At 38.6% G+C, this 15,406-nt stretch overlaps 2 protein-coding genes across 3 annotated transcripts in view; one reads left to right on the top strand and one right to left on the bottom strand.

Annotated features, from left to right (window-relative positions):
* peli1b (pellino E3 ubiquitin protein ligase 1b) overlaps positions 1-5,801 on the top strand; it is a 42,241-nt gene extending 36,440 nt beyond the window's left edge. Inside the window, exon 7 of the mRNA XM_030155688.1 lies at positions 1,078-5,801. Coding sequence (XP_030011548.1) covers positions 1,078-1,656 — 579 coding nt within the window. The 3' untranslated portion in view covers positions 1,657-5,801. The remainder of the gene's footprint in view (positions 1-1,077) is intronic.
* Positions 5,802-7,106: 1,305 nt separating this feature from the next.
* Positions 7,107-15,406, bottom strand: part of ugp2b (UDP-glucose pyrophosphorylase 2b) — a 35,859-nt gene continuing 27,559 nt past the window's right edge. For both annotated transcript variants that reach the window (XM_030156082.1, XM_030156081.1), the window contains exons 7-10: positions 14,903-15,100; positions 10,732-10,974; positions 9,477-9,581; positions 7,107-8,998 (exon numbers count right to left, since the gene is read on the bottom strand). In XM_030156082.1, coding sequence (XP_030011942.1) covers positions 8,891-8,998; positions 9,477-9,581; positions 10,732-10,974; positions 14,903-15,100 — 654 coding nt within the window. In that variant the 3' untranslated portion in view covers positions 7,107-8,890. The remainder of the gene's footprint in view (positions 8,999-9,476; positions 9,582-10,731; positions 10,975-14,902; positions 15,101-15,406) is intronic.

Below are 15,406 nucleotides of genomic sequence, written 5' to 3'. Positions count from 1 at the left end.
GGCATCACCGAAAAAAACCTCACACACACATACACACTCACACATACACACTCACACACACACACACACACACACACACACACACACAGAGTCAGCAAGGCTTCCTGGGATTAATGAAGGCTGAGAAGTGTCACCTGGAGCGACACTTCATCTCAGCACTGAAATGCAGTCAGCGTTGAAATGAGTTCGCCTCAAGACACACAGTGACCTCGACGGCAGTATTAACATGAGTGATCTCAGTGTCTGACTGACCTCCTGTCATCTCTGTATCATGTTTTTTTAAAGGGCTTATTATGTCTTCTCTCCCTTCCTGTTGTCCTCTGTTTATCCAAAATGGGACTTTCCCACTGCCTGATCTGACCTCAAACACAACGTTCCTTCTAGACGGTAGTTTCCCAAATTTTGCAGCAGCCCTCTACACTGCCCTCCTGTTGTTGTTGTTCGGTTGATCCCATGTCACCTCGCCTCCAGCTGTTTACTCCACTGCCTCCTCCATGAACAGCAAATCACAATATATGTTAGACTGCCACCTACAGTGTTTAGATGTGTATTACACTCCTTTACCAGCACATCCCCTTTCCATTCAGCCATTGCAGTTTATGTGCACAGTATGGCTACTGTGTTGTAAATCAATAGCTAAAACGTTTCCCTACAAAGGTTATTAACTTAAAAAATGACAAGATTATTTTTTTTTTATATTTGTTTCATCTAAAATTATTTATTAGGACATCCATTTCCAAAAATGCATTTTAAAGTATTTTCAACCAGGAACAGATTTGGTACTGACTGTTCATATTGGTCTGATAATGGCTCTTATAATGTTCTGAATCTAATATGAAAGACTGGGGTGCATTCTGTCTGTTTTATGGATCACAGAAAAAAACAGAGGATGTAAACTTGATTATATGGTCACATTTCTAAAGTACAAACATGTCTGTGATTTCATGCACAGAATGAAATTTGACAGATGGCAGAACTATTCAAAATAACAGTACAGCACTTTATTTTCTTGTGGAGACTCCGACTACACAACTACAGCTTTCCTCTTCATTGAACCTCTGTGTTTCTCTTTCGCAGGTGGAGACTGAGTCTCAGGAGCTGGTGGACGGCTCTCTCATTGACCTCTGTGGTGCTACCCTGCTGTGGCGAACAGCTGAGGGCCTGTCCCGCACCCCCACCCTCAAACACCTGGAGGCGCTGAGGCAGGAGATCAATGCGGCCCGTCCACAGTGTCCCGTGGGCTTCAACACACTCGCCTTCCCGTCCATGCGGCGTAAGGACACACCTGATGAGAAACAGCCGTGGGTCTACCTCCACTGTGGCCATGTGCACGGCTACCACAACTGGGGCAACCACCGCGAGGAGCGCGAGGGCCGAGAGGGCCGGCTCAGGGAGTGCCCCATGTGCAGGGCCAAGGGGCCCTATGTGCCGCTGTGGCTGGGCTGCGAAGCGGGTTTTTATGTGGACGCCGCTCCACCCACACATGCCTTCAACCCCTGTGGCCACGTTTGCTCAGAGAAGACGGCGTCGTTTTGGAGTCAGATCCCACTGCCCCACGGCACACACACCTTCCACGCCGCCTGCCCGTTCTGCGCCCAGCAGCTGACGGGAGAACAGGGCTACGTCAGACTCATCTTCCAGGGCCCTCTGGACTGAGGACAGCAAACTCCCAGCATCCTCTGGGTGGAGTAGTGTGGGGAGTCGCTTCATTTTGGACGTTGACTCTGCATTAAGAAAGTGTAGCTCCCACAGACTTTTAGTTCTTCTACAGTTAATATATAAACTTTTTTTCTGGACATTTTGTCTCTCATTTTTAAGTGACCTTTGTATTGCTTTTTCATGAATGACGACAAAGATTTCTATATTTTCATGTGAAACCAGAGACACAAAAACCAAACAAAGAACACTGCTGGGGTTGTTTCTCAGAAAGAACTTTTAAAAACAGTATTTGCATAAATTACTAACACACCGTAGGGCAAACAGATGATTTTTATTCATGTTTATTGTTGCAATATACATCTGTGTACATCTCTTAGAGCTAATTTAAACAAAGATGTTTATTTATGGCCCAGAAAACATTGCTTCATCCTTTACCTGTCAGATATACCTATCTTCAATACTATTTAGCATTTAATTTGAGAATACAGTATATTGTTCAGATATAAAGTTGTAGGTGTGTTCTGAGGATTACGTTCTGTGTCTTTCCGTCATGTTCACCTCTCAGATCTGTTTGTCGTATTTATATCCGTCCAACCCCTGGCGTGATTTCGCTTTATATAACGTGTGTTCGGTTTTACTTCTCTCTCATTAGGCATCACCATGGCCTTTTCACATTTTAAAGCAATAGATTTGGAAGGAAAACCTCCTAAAGCATTATGGGAAACTGAGTCCTCAAGGCATCTTGTGTAAGCAGCCAGCCCTTTAAAGCGAAAACCCTTCTGTGTGGATGAGTGAATCTTTCTGATAACAGGTTATGCATGATACCGCAGCCATGTAGCTACTGTCACATGACACGCTGATAACTACACAAACACACACACAAATGAATTACACAGCGGATCAGTGTTGGCACGGTTTGGTTTGTTCTGCTGATCTGCTGTCACAGTTGGGGTTTACCTGCACAGATGAAACTAGAGATGACTGGCGTTTTCATCAGTGTTAACTGTCACAGTTTTCCAACATTTTAATACTTGCAGCATCGAAGTGTTTTGTATGACACCTTCAAGCTAAAGACATTTAGATCAGATTTCTGTACCTCACTGAATAGAAAAGATATCACCTGGTCAGTGTTTTATTATGGAATAAGCTTTACAATGGCGTTATATAAATCATGTGACTTTATCATCATTTACTTGCAGAAAATATTCAGATTTTTTGCCTAATTCTTGAAAATGCAAAATCCTGGTAAGTTATTCCATAGGATATTCAGTTGAGCGTACCCCAACTAGTAGTAGTGTTTTCATTAGTCATTCATATCCTGTTGATACTCTGTCGCTTATAAAAGTATTGTTTCTTTTCCCAAACATAAATGTGGACTTTCTTGGGGCACATTTAGCAGTGAGGATCTTGATCTTTGCTCCATCTGAGTGGAAACAGAGGTTATGTCTCGATCTGTAACATCCCAAATGCCATGACCAGAAAATGCTCCTTTCGGAAAAGGAATATATAGAAACAATATATGCTGTTACATGGCATTTGTCAACTTCACAATATTACCTTGTAAGGAATAATGTTGGAATATGAATGTGTATGTAATCACAGTCAGTGAGCCGATTTGTTTCTAAATATTGTGATAATATATGTCTGAAATTATGCACAAAGGCCCAGTTTTTAGTAACAGCAACTGAATCCTTCACAAACTGTGGGAAAACATGTATGAATACTCCACATCCACCATTGTACAACATCATCCTGACTCTTTGAACAACTGCAGACCTTGAAGGGTTTTATATTCGTCAGTATTGTAAGACGCTGTTGTTTTCTACCCAGTAACTACGCCTCATATTTCAGGTTGATCACGATTTCCTTTTGATTTCAGATATCCGGCACTACTTCAGGTATCATGAAATACAAATATGCAAATACACAGATATTTTTTTTTTGTTTTCTCCGTGCAGGAAGCCCCTCCTGTCTTTAATTCCAGCTGTAGCCTTTTGACTCAGGTTTGACGAGTTTATGTTTTAAATCCAAAATGCAACGTTTCTCGTCATGAATGTGTCCGTCTACGTGAAGTAGTTAAAACTGAATGAGCTCCACACTGAAGACATGATATCAGGACTGCCTCTTTCTGCTGTTTTTACAGACTGGAAGTCATTCTTTTGACTTTTCTGACTATTTTTTATGAATCCTAACATCTGTCACTTTCAAAGTCCAAATGTGATGTGACGATTAGTGTCGGTTAGGAACAAAAATATAATGTAGCACCGAGTACGGGGTCCACGTTATAAGACAATTTTGATTGGGATACAAGAATGTCCACTCCAGGTTGTGAGATTACAAGAATTAATGTGAAAATGAAAATGTAAGACTCATTTAATTTCCTGCATAGTCATTTTGCTCATATTGTAGCAGTGAGTGAGCTGTTGATGATTTGGTCCATCATTATTTTTTCTCATTATTTGAACTTCAGACAGAAAAAGCAGCTGTGTTGATGTAATAACATAAAGCATGAGTGGACAGAACAGAGGTTTAACCGCCTGTAAAGCCAGATGTTTGTCAGTTTACTTCCCTGTGGACTGAATTATGACCAATAAGAGCCGACTTTCATCTGTTTCCCATGAGGCTTTTCATTGTAAGCGCAAATACGTTTTTTTTTTTTTATTTTTATACTGAACATGAAGGTGTTCTCGACCTGATTCTACCTCTAGAACATGGGTCGGCAACCTTTGCAATCTAAAGAGCCATTTTAGGACTGAAATAGAAAAAAAAAATGTCTGGAGCCAAAAGATATCATTATATCTTTCTTCAAAGTTGTAGCTGTTTTAAGAAGCTCTTTAGGATTAGTTTGTGCAGAATATGTGGAGAATAATTATACTTTTCTTTTTTCTTTTGTTCAGACAAGGTATAGTTTTTAGATGTTACCTGCTTGACTATACCTTGTCTGAACAAAAGAAAAGTATAATTACATTAACAGAATACAAAATGAATGTCATTAGCCTTATGTTGAGAATGAATGAAAGTTTCAGTGTATTTACAGAACCACAAAGAAATTACAGAACTGAAGAAAATGGATATTTGTCACTATTTTCATTCAAAACCTAACTGGTATGTGAAGACTTTCTTTGCAATGAAGAATACAGATGAGTAGCTTCAGTGTCTTAGAATTAAGAAGTAATCTACTTCTACTACTACTACTATTTTTTTAAAAATTCATTTGGAGTATAGTCTACATTCTTACAACTGCATAACATCAGAATCACTTTATGGTTGTGACAATAATGGCAAAATGTGTAAAAAAAACAAAACAAAACATAAGTGTCATTCATTTCCATAGCCACATTGAGCCATCGGAAAAGGGCCCAAGAGCCCCAGGTTGCCCACCCCTGCCCTAGAGCGATATAAAAACTGCAGAAAGCAGTGAAAAAGGGAGTTGGCGGTCCTGATATCTTGCACATTGTGTAAAAGTTCACAACTTCATCCACTTGGAGCTTAAAGGCAAGAGGCACTGACACTGTAGAAACATCTTTACTCCCAAATTGTACACAGCTCGTCACGCTGTTTCAGGTCTGTGTGAGGTGTGAATTCACAAATAATCTGCAGGTATCAGTCGTGTGTATGTGTGTGTCAGAGAGAGACTGTAATTTAAGTGCTCATGATGATTGTATGTGTAAAGCTTTCAGTATGTGTGTTTGTGTCCACACAGTTGTTCTCCACACAGTTTTCATCAGTGTCTTCCCAGCGCTCGGACTGCAACACACACCGACCCACCTCAGGGAGAAAAATAAACCCCACCTATGTCACATTCACACACACGAACACACTGAGCTGAGGTCTTATGAGGATACCTCGTCGGTCTAAGACTATCATGGACTTGAGTTTTGTGTCGTGTGTCCCTTACTGGTCTACTTGTGTTTTCATTGGACTCTGAGGCTCCGTCTCTCTCTGTGGAGAAAGCATGTGGGTTAGGGCTTCACTCTGTACTGTCGTCGTCATCCTGTTTTTACTCGTCCGTCCATCCCATCATCCTCCACCGGCTCCTCGTCTCCTCCAGAGTCTCCTTGTGCTTTTGAGGCAAAACAAAGAATGTTTCCAGCAAACACTTTTTTGTAACAACTTTAAACAATAAAGTGTAAAAGTGACATTTGACTGTGAGGTGGCTTTTATTACCTTATCTTCTATTATTTCTATATCTATGAAACATGGAATATTTAATTAGAAGTGTTTGTGTCCTGAAAATAAGATATTGGAGTTAAAGTCTCCACATTACAATACATTCACTTTACAGTGGTAGATTTATAAATCTGTTATATAAAATGCACATAAACTAATATATAATGTGTAATAACACTTTATCATATACATTGAAGACATAAGCTAACCCGCACTTTTCTTATTTGTTTTCCAGTTCCTCTTATTAGTGAATGTAAGATTTAACACATTTAACCCATGAAGACCCAGTGCTACTTTTGTTGCAGTTCCCAAATGAATTCTCAATTTGTCGTCTTTCTGAAGTTATGTATCAGCATTTATTCCAATATTCTGCTCTGTGTTTTGTATCAGGTATATTTCTATTTTTCTATATTTAATTCATTAATCAAGTAGATATTCATAAACACTCAAATTAAAGTTGAGGGTTATTATATATATATATATATTAAAAAAAACAAAACAGAAGAAAAAGTGACTTTTTCAGTCAAATCTATCATTAACTGAACATAAATGACAAATAACAAACCTTTCATATAGTGCTGTACGTTACACATCTCCGTTCTGGAAGCACTGGTACGACTGCCTCTTGAAAGTATAGAGGGTTTTTTTTAAAAATGTTTTTTATTGTGTTTGTATTTATCTGTTTGCTTTTTATTGTGGACCATGAGTCTGTAATAAAGCCTGCCTGTCTATCTATCTATCTATCTATCTATCTATCTATCTATCTATCTATCTATCTATCTATCTATCTATCTATAAAACAAGTGTTTCCATCCACTGTCATGGATCAAACTCCATGGGTTTTACTGGTGAATCAATGTTGTAGAAGATGACGGTGTTTCCATGTTCACTACGGAACCTCTGAACTATGAAATGGATCATATCTGATGACCACAAAAAAATGACAAACTGTATTTTACACCAATTATTTACATGTATTGATAGAATTAGTGGATCAACAGTGATTTAACTTCATATATCAGTAAATGATTTTGGTTACTAGTGGGTGTTTGGGTCTTTATGGGTTAATCTGAGGCATCATTTATAAAAAAAAATAAAATTTGTAGATTCTTGTAGATCTTTTACTAAATTATGTCAGATTTTTCTTTCCTTTTCCAGTCTCACACCAGAGACACCAGGCCTCCATCTCTGATCCAGACTGGCTTTGTGTTCTGAGTGTGTGCACTGACGTGTGAAGACATGAGTGTGAGTTTAAACACACACCAGATGACACATGCTCAGTGTTTCATATTGCACTTTATTCAGCTCTGAGGAACCAGAACTGGACTGAGACCTCATCACTGTCACAGATCAACACTTATTGCTTTCAGGCTCCCGGTCCACACATCTCCAGCTCAAGTATTCACACTGAAACTTTGTGTACATGTGGTCAAAACATCTACTCTTTTGCACCTGTGTGTTTTTGTGTATGTGTGTGTAAAACCAACACCTCCTGTTCTGGTTTTGAGGAGCTCACGTACTTGGAGTGATGGAGGGACAGGAGAGATTTGACACTGTATCGGAGGCTTGAGGTTTTTAACAACATGAAGGTCAACACGTGAATGAAAAGGAAAGTAATGCACAACAGAGATATTGTTTCATCTGCACACGTCATCGTACCCGGACTCGACGAAACAGGCTTCACTTCAGGACAACATGAACTCACTTTCATGTACAGTAGAATTCCATGGCATTGGAAGGTTACAGTCTTGACAGGGACAGAGACATAGAGGTTCTTCAGGCGTCACATGGCTTTTCCATTGTGTTCGTTTCACATCTGTGGCACAAAGTCGTCTTTACTCTGGAATAATGTCAACTTTTAGCATCAAGTTTAATTTTCTACATGGTTCCACAAATCCACAAAGGTGATCTTATGTTTTCTGGGTTCAGTTTTTGCACTTTTTGAAGCTGAAATGATTTGATGCAAAACACCAATAGATTAGAGTAAAAAATAATCAAACTATTTTGTTTTTTACAGCAAAATAAGTGCAAAAACTTCACGTCCACTGCTTCATAAATGACTGTAACAACTGCTTTCATCACCACCAACTGGATATATTTGTGTTTTGGATTCTTGAAGAGAAACAAATGTCCCCTTGGGCTCCTGGAAAATAATCATCACAGTCGTTTTATGGACAAAACAATTAACCTGGAAAATATGTCACAGATTATTTGCACATAAAAAACTGTAGTAACATTATTGAATTGTTTTAATGTCATAATTCCTTTATGAGCCACTTGAGCAGCACAGTTTTCTTATTTTTTAACAGCCTGCACCAACGACATTTTTGGAGAAATATTGTTGTATCCAAAGGTAGACGCTCGATTATGCTAAGTGGATTTTTTCCAGAAGGGGCCGTTTGTCAGGAACTATTTCGGTTCTGTTCTTGGCTGAATTGTGGAACCATGTCGAGATGTTAGATATAAATGTCAAAAAGTCCTCTGAACGTGATAAAGCCTCGACTTCTCCTCTGTTCGTAGGTACACTGTGTGATTGCATCAGCAGTGCTGTAAGAGCTGAGGGTGATGATGATGACGCATGTTCATAAATCTTTATTCCTGTTAGTATCCCTACACTGTTATGCATCTAAAATATATATGAATGTTGTTATTATTAAGTTCCATTTCTTTTTTGACTCACAACCAAAGTCAAAAAAGAAGATTTCTTCTAACAGCTTTCTCTGTGTAGATTCTTTTTTTTGTGAAGCTCAACACATTATCGTTTGTGAAAATGGTGACCGCCTCTTAATACTGTTAAAATTCTGTGGTTTTATGACATATAATAACCTGTAGAGGGCAGTATATCCCATCTACAGACACACTCAACTCTCTTACATGACACAACCTCCAAATGTTGGGACTGTTGAAGCACTGCACATGCAATCGCACGCAGCCTTCAGGGGAAAGCCACGTCCTCTTAACAATCTGTTGATGTCGGGTAAACATGACAAACAGGTCACATGAATGGGATAAAGCCAACTGCGTCACATGATGGGGAGGGGGCAGGGGGGTGGAAAAGGCCTCAGTGGTCGAGGATGCGGAGGTTGCCGGATACGATTTTGTTTTCCAGCATGGATCCGGCGGGTATATCGATCCGATCGCCATGGTTTGCGATGATGATGACGGTTCCCTGAAAAGAGGGAGAGCGTTGGATCTAGTTGTATTCATCGAAACGTAAAAAATAACAGGCAGAGAGGGAGTCAGGATGACATTTTCACATCACAAATTAATGAAAGCAATAAATCCACAAGGACCATCTGACACCAGGGACATAACCTTTAACAAAATCGATGAATGAATGAAAATCTAGATCACACTGGCATCTTTTTTCTGTATACCTGCTACTTCTAGCTGCTCTGAGTGTTTCTATGAAGTTCTTCTACACCTCAGAAATAAAATAAACATGGACACTAAAACAGAATCCTGTAACATCATCACTGTCTATGATGAAATGGTGTTTGTGGGTTAGCGTGTTCATCTAATCAGAGCATCAAAAAAAAAAAAAAAAATGGATTGGATGGTGAAAAGTGACAATGAAAGGAGATACAAGAAACAGAAAAAGATATAAAACTAAGGAGGACAAGCAGAATCCAGGTGATCAAGTTTACCTTCAATGAAACGTTTTTCCCGAAGGTGACGTCTCCAGACACTGTGAGGTGGTCAAGCTCCAACATGTCTGGGATGCTCTCAAAACGGGTCAGATACTCCTGAACCTGCAGATAATACACATTAAAGGATGTTTCCGTGTGTTTATATGGTGAAGAAGTCCTGGTTTAGAAGATTGAACCCAAAGCAAAAATACTACAGCTCCATGTATATGTAGGTCTGTGTTGTGTAGATGTGTATTTATGTACACATAATGTATCAAGATATAGGCAAGTATGTAGAGTTTTTAATTTTAGACATTGTTTTGTGTTACTTTCCTGTTATTTTCAGGCGTTTGTATGTGTTTGACCTTAATGGTAAAAATAAAAAATATTAGAGTGGCTATAAAGAACTGCATCAAACAGAGGCTGAATATTTATGCAACAGCGTCAACAGTGTGAGACATACTGGAGTTGTTCCACCACTACATCCTTTAAGATTAACAAAAATATTAAAATAAAACCTCATCACTATTTAAAAAAAAAAAAAAAAGAAAAGAAGAAAAGGAAAATTAATACTCAGAGGTAATTTCAGAGAGAGATGCCGTTTTCGATTTAGCTTTTTGGAGACTCAGCATTAAAAAATGAACTTCCATTCATATCAGATACTGACAGAAAAGACACCCAGACTAATTAAAACGTTAATATTAGGAGCTAGGATTCAGTGTTTTTCCTTTAAGACTGTTGACTATAGTGAAAATTAACAATTCTGTCAAAGAAACCCCCTAAGGCAGGGTTATCACACATATAGTCTGCTAAAGGGTCCAATCTGGACCATGTGAAATACAAAAATTACACTTAAGATATTAACTGTCAAAGGTGTCCAAATAATTCTAGTTCAGAGGCCACATGGAACCCATTGTGATCTCAAGTGGGTCAAACCAATAAAATACTATCATAAATAATGGCAACTCAAAATTTTACTGTTCTACTGTAAAAAAAAAATAAAATTCATGTTATTCACATTTTAGAAGGATAGTTTTACTGGATATAAACATTTTCATATTGTATTTTTACTTTTTTCACTCTGAAACATAGAGAAAAGTTTGGAGTTTAGGTTATTATGTTATTATTTAACTGGTTCGGCCCACTTGAGCTCATATTGGATTCCATGTGGCCCCTGAGCTAAAATGAGTTTGACACCCGTGCCCTAATGTTTCTAAACCATGCTGGTTTTTAATGGGTTAAAAATGCAAAGTGTATTATTCCAATCCTTCACCTTTGTGAAGGAGCTGCCCAGTTTGACGTGGGGTGTTGTGGGGAACTCCCTCTTGGGGCTCATGGTGAGTGAGCCTGCCTCCAGACTGTACAGGTTGGACATGACCAGCAGTAGGTCTGATGTGGTCTTGACGGGCAGGAAGCGGCTGCGAGGTACGTTGATGCCCAGAGCGTTGTCGAAACACTTGATGGCAGCGCCGACTGCCGTCTCCAGCTGGATGACGTTCTGACCACCGTCAAGAGTCTGATGGAGGACGAAAGACACGACGTGAGGAACAAGGAGCTGTGTTTAAATAGTGCGAAAATACATTATGACAAAAAAAAAAAAACCTAGAATAAACTCAATGAGTGTATTAACCCTTTTAAGACCTAGAAACTATTTATTGTTGTGGTGACTTGCAAATTATTTTTTCTCTACATTTAACCTTTCCTATCAAAATTTATATTATCCTCTGCATTTTGCCAATATGGTATCCTATATTTTCCTTTATTTTATTTACTGATCATGTAGATGTTCGAATAAATTCAAAGGTTATTATATCAAAAAAGAAGAAGTTGAAGTAAAAGTGAGTTTTTCTGCAAAATATATCATTAACTAACATAAAAACAAACATTTGCAACCACTGCCATATGTCAGACTATACTGGTTTTATTGGTGAATCAATGTTGTAGAAGATGACAATGTTTCCATGTTCCCTATGGAGCCTCTGAACGTCCAAATGGGTCACATCTGATGCTGCTGAAAAGCTGCAAAACTGCACTATAGCTGAATTATTTACACGTATTGATGGGATTAGTGGTTCAGACATTATTAAACATTTTAGATCAGTGGATGCTTTTAGTCACCAGTGGATGTTCAGGTCTTAGATGGTTAATGAATGCAAACAGTGAAGTAGAGCTAATAGTAACACAGCAAAACAATACATTTAATAAAAAACTGCTACCACACTGTTCATGCTGTTCTTATTTATTATGAAATAATACCCACAAAAAAACAAAAACTAAGTTTGTTGTCCTATATTTTCCTGTTATATCCAATGATGGCAATTAGCTATTTTACCAAAATCTCCCAAAATCCTCTCTGAATACAGTATTCAGCCCATTCAGCCCTTTCTTGTGCTTCATAGAATATTACATTGTTTCTTATATTCTTTCCAAATAATAGCTGGTGTTACATCATCATGTGAAAAAGAGGTGAATGAGTGTCTTAAACCTACAGAGGACAGATGGATATAAAGTTTAAGATGACAAATGCCATTTAAATAACCAGAATAAATGGCATTGAACATCTTATGTACCATTTATCAATTAGTGTGTATTTTTTTTCTAAGGTTTCATTACAAATAGTTTTTAGACTTTTAATGTAGATGTCTCTGGAATGAGTGTAGACTCGTATAACTCATACATACATATTTGCTGCCATGTTGCACCTCTTTGAGACGACACTTATGTAAGGTGTGACAGCACAGTTACCACCAGTTACATAACATCCCTGATGTTACGCTGTGCAGTTCTGTAGCTGAGGGACAGAAACTTTCATGTACAAGCAAATAATCAGAAATGAAGCTGGCATCAGTGTTAAAGCTCAGCTGTGCGTTTATTACACTGCTTGCAGATTTGCATACCCTTAGGCAACGCCTCTGTGCTGAGGAGGGGAAGCAGCGGCACAATGTTGCACCTCAGAGTGAACAGAACCAAAATAACATCATGTCAACTCTGTTTGATGGAAATAACAGTTCTATCACAACACGCTTTAGAGGGCGATAGAGGATTTTATTTGCAGGGCATGGTTAAATAAATTAATTGTACTAATCCACATCAAAAAAGGATACCACTTTAGCAAAATTTCACCATTAATCATTTAGTCATTTAGAATCAGGCAGGATTTTTAAAAAATGTCCCACAGTCATTTAACAATTAAACTGCTAGAAACTGTGAAAACACTGAGTTTGTCTGAGATGCGATAAGTCATCTTCTATTTGCTATCAAAGTGTTTCCACTGGGTTGTTCATAAGCGATACGGTCTTCTGCAGAAGAGAAGATGAGAAGGCTTTAAATTTTTAACAGAGCACAGTAGCCTTTAAGGGAAACATTTGAAAGAAACGTAAAACATTTATCATTATCTTTGTGTTATCTGTGTTGATATTCCTGTCTATTCACATTCTCCCTGTCTGCTACCAAACACACATTACATATTCCTTTAATCACAACAGCTCCTCTCAAACACACACATTGAGCTCACACAGGAGTCCAAGTAGGGCAGATGAGCCACGAGAGAGGTGACCAGAAAACTGGATTGGAATTGAAACTCCTTTGTTCTCGTCTTTTCTATGCAAAACCTCAAACAACAACAAACAGCTCAAAAGAAAAAAAAAAAAAAAAAAAAAAAAAAAAAGCTGCATTGGATGACAGGAAATGCAGGGACACAAAACAGTCTTTAAAATGATGCCTTTCTTGAGCAAGACTGAATTTTTTTTAAGTGGCGTATGATTTATTCAGAGGGGGTGGTCTGTGGCAAGGAGAGTGCTGCAGCTTTCTCTGCTCTGCTACACAGCGTCTGTTTCTAACATGACAGGATAACCGTTCTAAAAGAGGAAGGATGATATTCTGTGAGACTACAGGGCAATCTGCTTTTTGGTTGAGCTCATAGGGGTTGTTTTTTCTTTTGGCACTTTAAGCCTTATATGTTAGAATAAGTCTAAATCTAAAGGGGTGTACGCAGCGGTACATGCTGCCATTCTCCTTCTGAATTGCACCCCTTAGGATTAAGACAGACAGCAGAACATTCATGAGTCATTTTACTTTAGTGGCCTTCAAAATGTCAACAAGAAACACTATTCAGGTGTAAAGAAAGAAAGAAAAAACTGCCATTCTGATTTTCTCTAGGTTGGGGATCTAAGTGGAGAGTTTCTGATAAATCTGAGGCATTCATAAGGGTGACAACCTCAAAGACCTACAGCTATTTTTAAGGCGATTTCCAAATGAATTTTTCTCTACATTTAACCTTTCCTAAGTGATTTATTGCCTTTTATCACAGTACTATCCTCTGCAATTAGCATTTTTCAGTGAAAATCCTGTATTTTCCAGTATTTAATTTACTGATTATGTGGATGTTCATAACAGCTCAGAGTAAATTCAAAGATTATTATATCAGAATAAAGAGAACTGACTCATTAATTCAATGATATCATTAACTGAAAATAAAAACAAGCATCTATAACCACCACCATTTATCACACTACATGGGTTTAACTGATGAATCAATGTTGCAGATGTTTCTATGGAGCCTCTGAATGGCCAAAAAGATACATTTGTTGCAGCTGAAACACAGAGAAACTGCACTTTCATTCATTCATTCATCTTCTGAACCTGCTTTATCCTCACTAGGGTCATAGGGGGTGCTAGAGCCTATCCCACCTACCTATGGATGGCGGTGGGGTACACCCTGGACGAGTCGCCAGTTCATCACAGGGCTGACGTATAGAGACGAACAACCAATCACTCTCACATTCACACCTATAGGCAATTTTATGTCAACCATTTAACCTACTAGCACGTCTTTGGATGGTGGGAGGAAGCTGGAGTACGCAGAAAGGACCCACACAAACACGGGGAGAACATGCAAACGCCACACAGAAAGGTCCTGGGTTGGAATCAAACCCAGGACCTTCTTTCTGTGAGGCAACGGTACCGCTGTGTCACCCAGAAACTGCATTTTGCCTTAATTATTTAAATATATTGACAGGTTTAGTGCTTCAGAGGTTATTTAACATTTTAGATCAGTAGATGCTTTTGCCTCTGGCAGGCGTTTAGGTCTTTGAGAGTTAATGTGCCTTAGCTATTTATTCATAATAACAGTAAAACAGGCCTAAGTGGCTTTTTACTCTAAATTCGTCTCCACTGCAAATGCCTCAGATTCTTCCAACAGTTTTAAAAATCTATTAAAAACAAAGGATGAAGATGAGATGTAATGAATAAACTAGACCTGGACCAGATTCCTGCTCAGCAAAATAGAGCAGACCAATGAAATGACTGTCTGTCTGGAGTTAAAATGGCAAGTTCATAAAGGTGACAGTGATTAATATATCATTATCATAACCAGCAGGAATGATTGCACAAAAAACCCAAAAGAGGTATTGTAGTTCACCTCATTAATGTTTCCTCCTGCTCACCTTGGGGTTGACTATAATCTCCAGGTCCATTGCCTTCTGTTCTTGCAGCCTCTTGATCGCAGCCAACGAGATCCACAGGTTGTTGGTGTTGAAGATCTTAAACTTTGAAACCGACTTAAATTCATCCACGTGTGCCTTGGGAACCTGCGCGATCTCCAGCAGGCGGAGTTTCCCTTCATATTGGATCAGCGTACCGCCCTTGAAAACAGTCACTGATGTTAGATCTGCTTCTTTTTTTATTACTTTAAATTTTATTGATATTTTCAACATTTATAAACAACAATAACAACAACACTGTTTGGGAGTCACATTGTTAATAGTCCATTCATTCTTTGCTATTTCTGTTATTCTTTTTTTGCTTTATTTCTGTCGCTGTTTTGGGTTCTGAATAAAGTCCATTTTCCCCATTTTTCTTCAAACTGTGCCTTTTGTAATCTCAGACGGTGAGTCAACTTTTCCATTATTCACAGTTCTTTCGACATTCTCCATCCACTGTTCCTGGGT

This window comes from Sphaeramia orbicularis, chromosome 15 (assembly GCF_902148855.1).
Source record: "Sphaeramia orbicularis chromosome 15, fSphaOr1.1, whole genome shotgun sequence".
Taxonomy (NCBI): Eukaryota; Metazoa; Chordata; class Actinopteri; order Kurtiformes; family Apogonidae; genus Sphaeramia; species Sphaeramia orbicularis.
The sequence above is the reverse complement of the archived record's forward strand: the minus strand, read 5'-3'. Positions and strand labels throughout refer to the sequence as shown.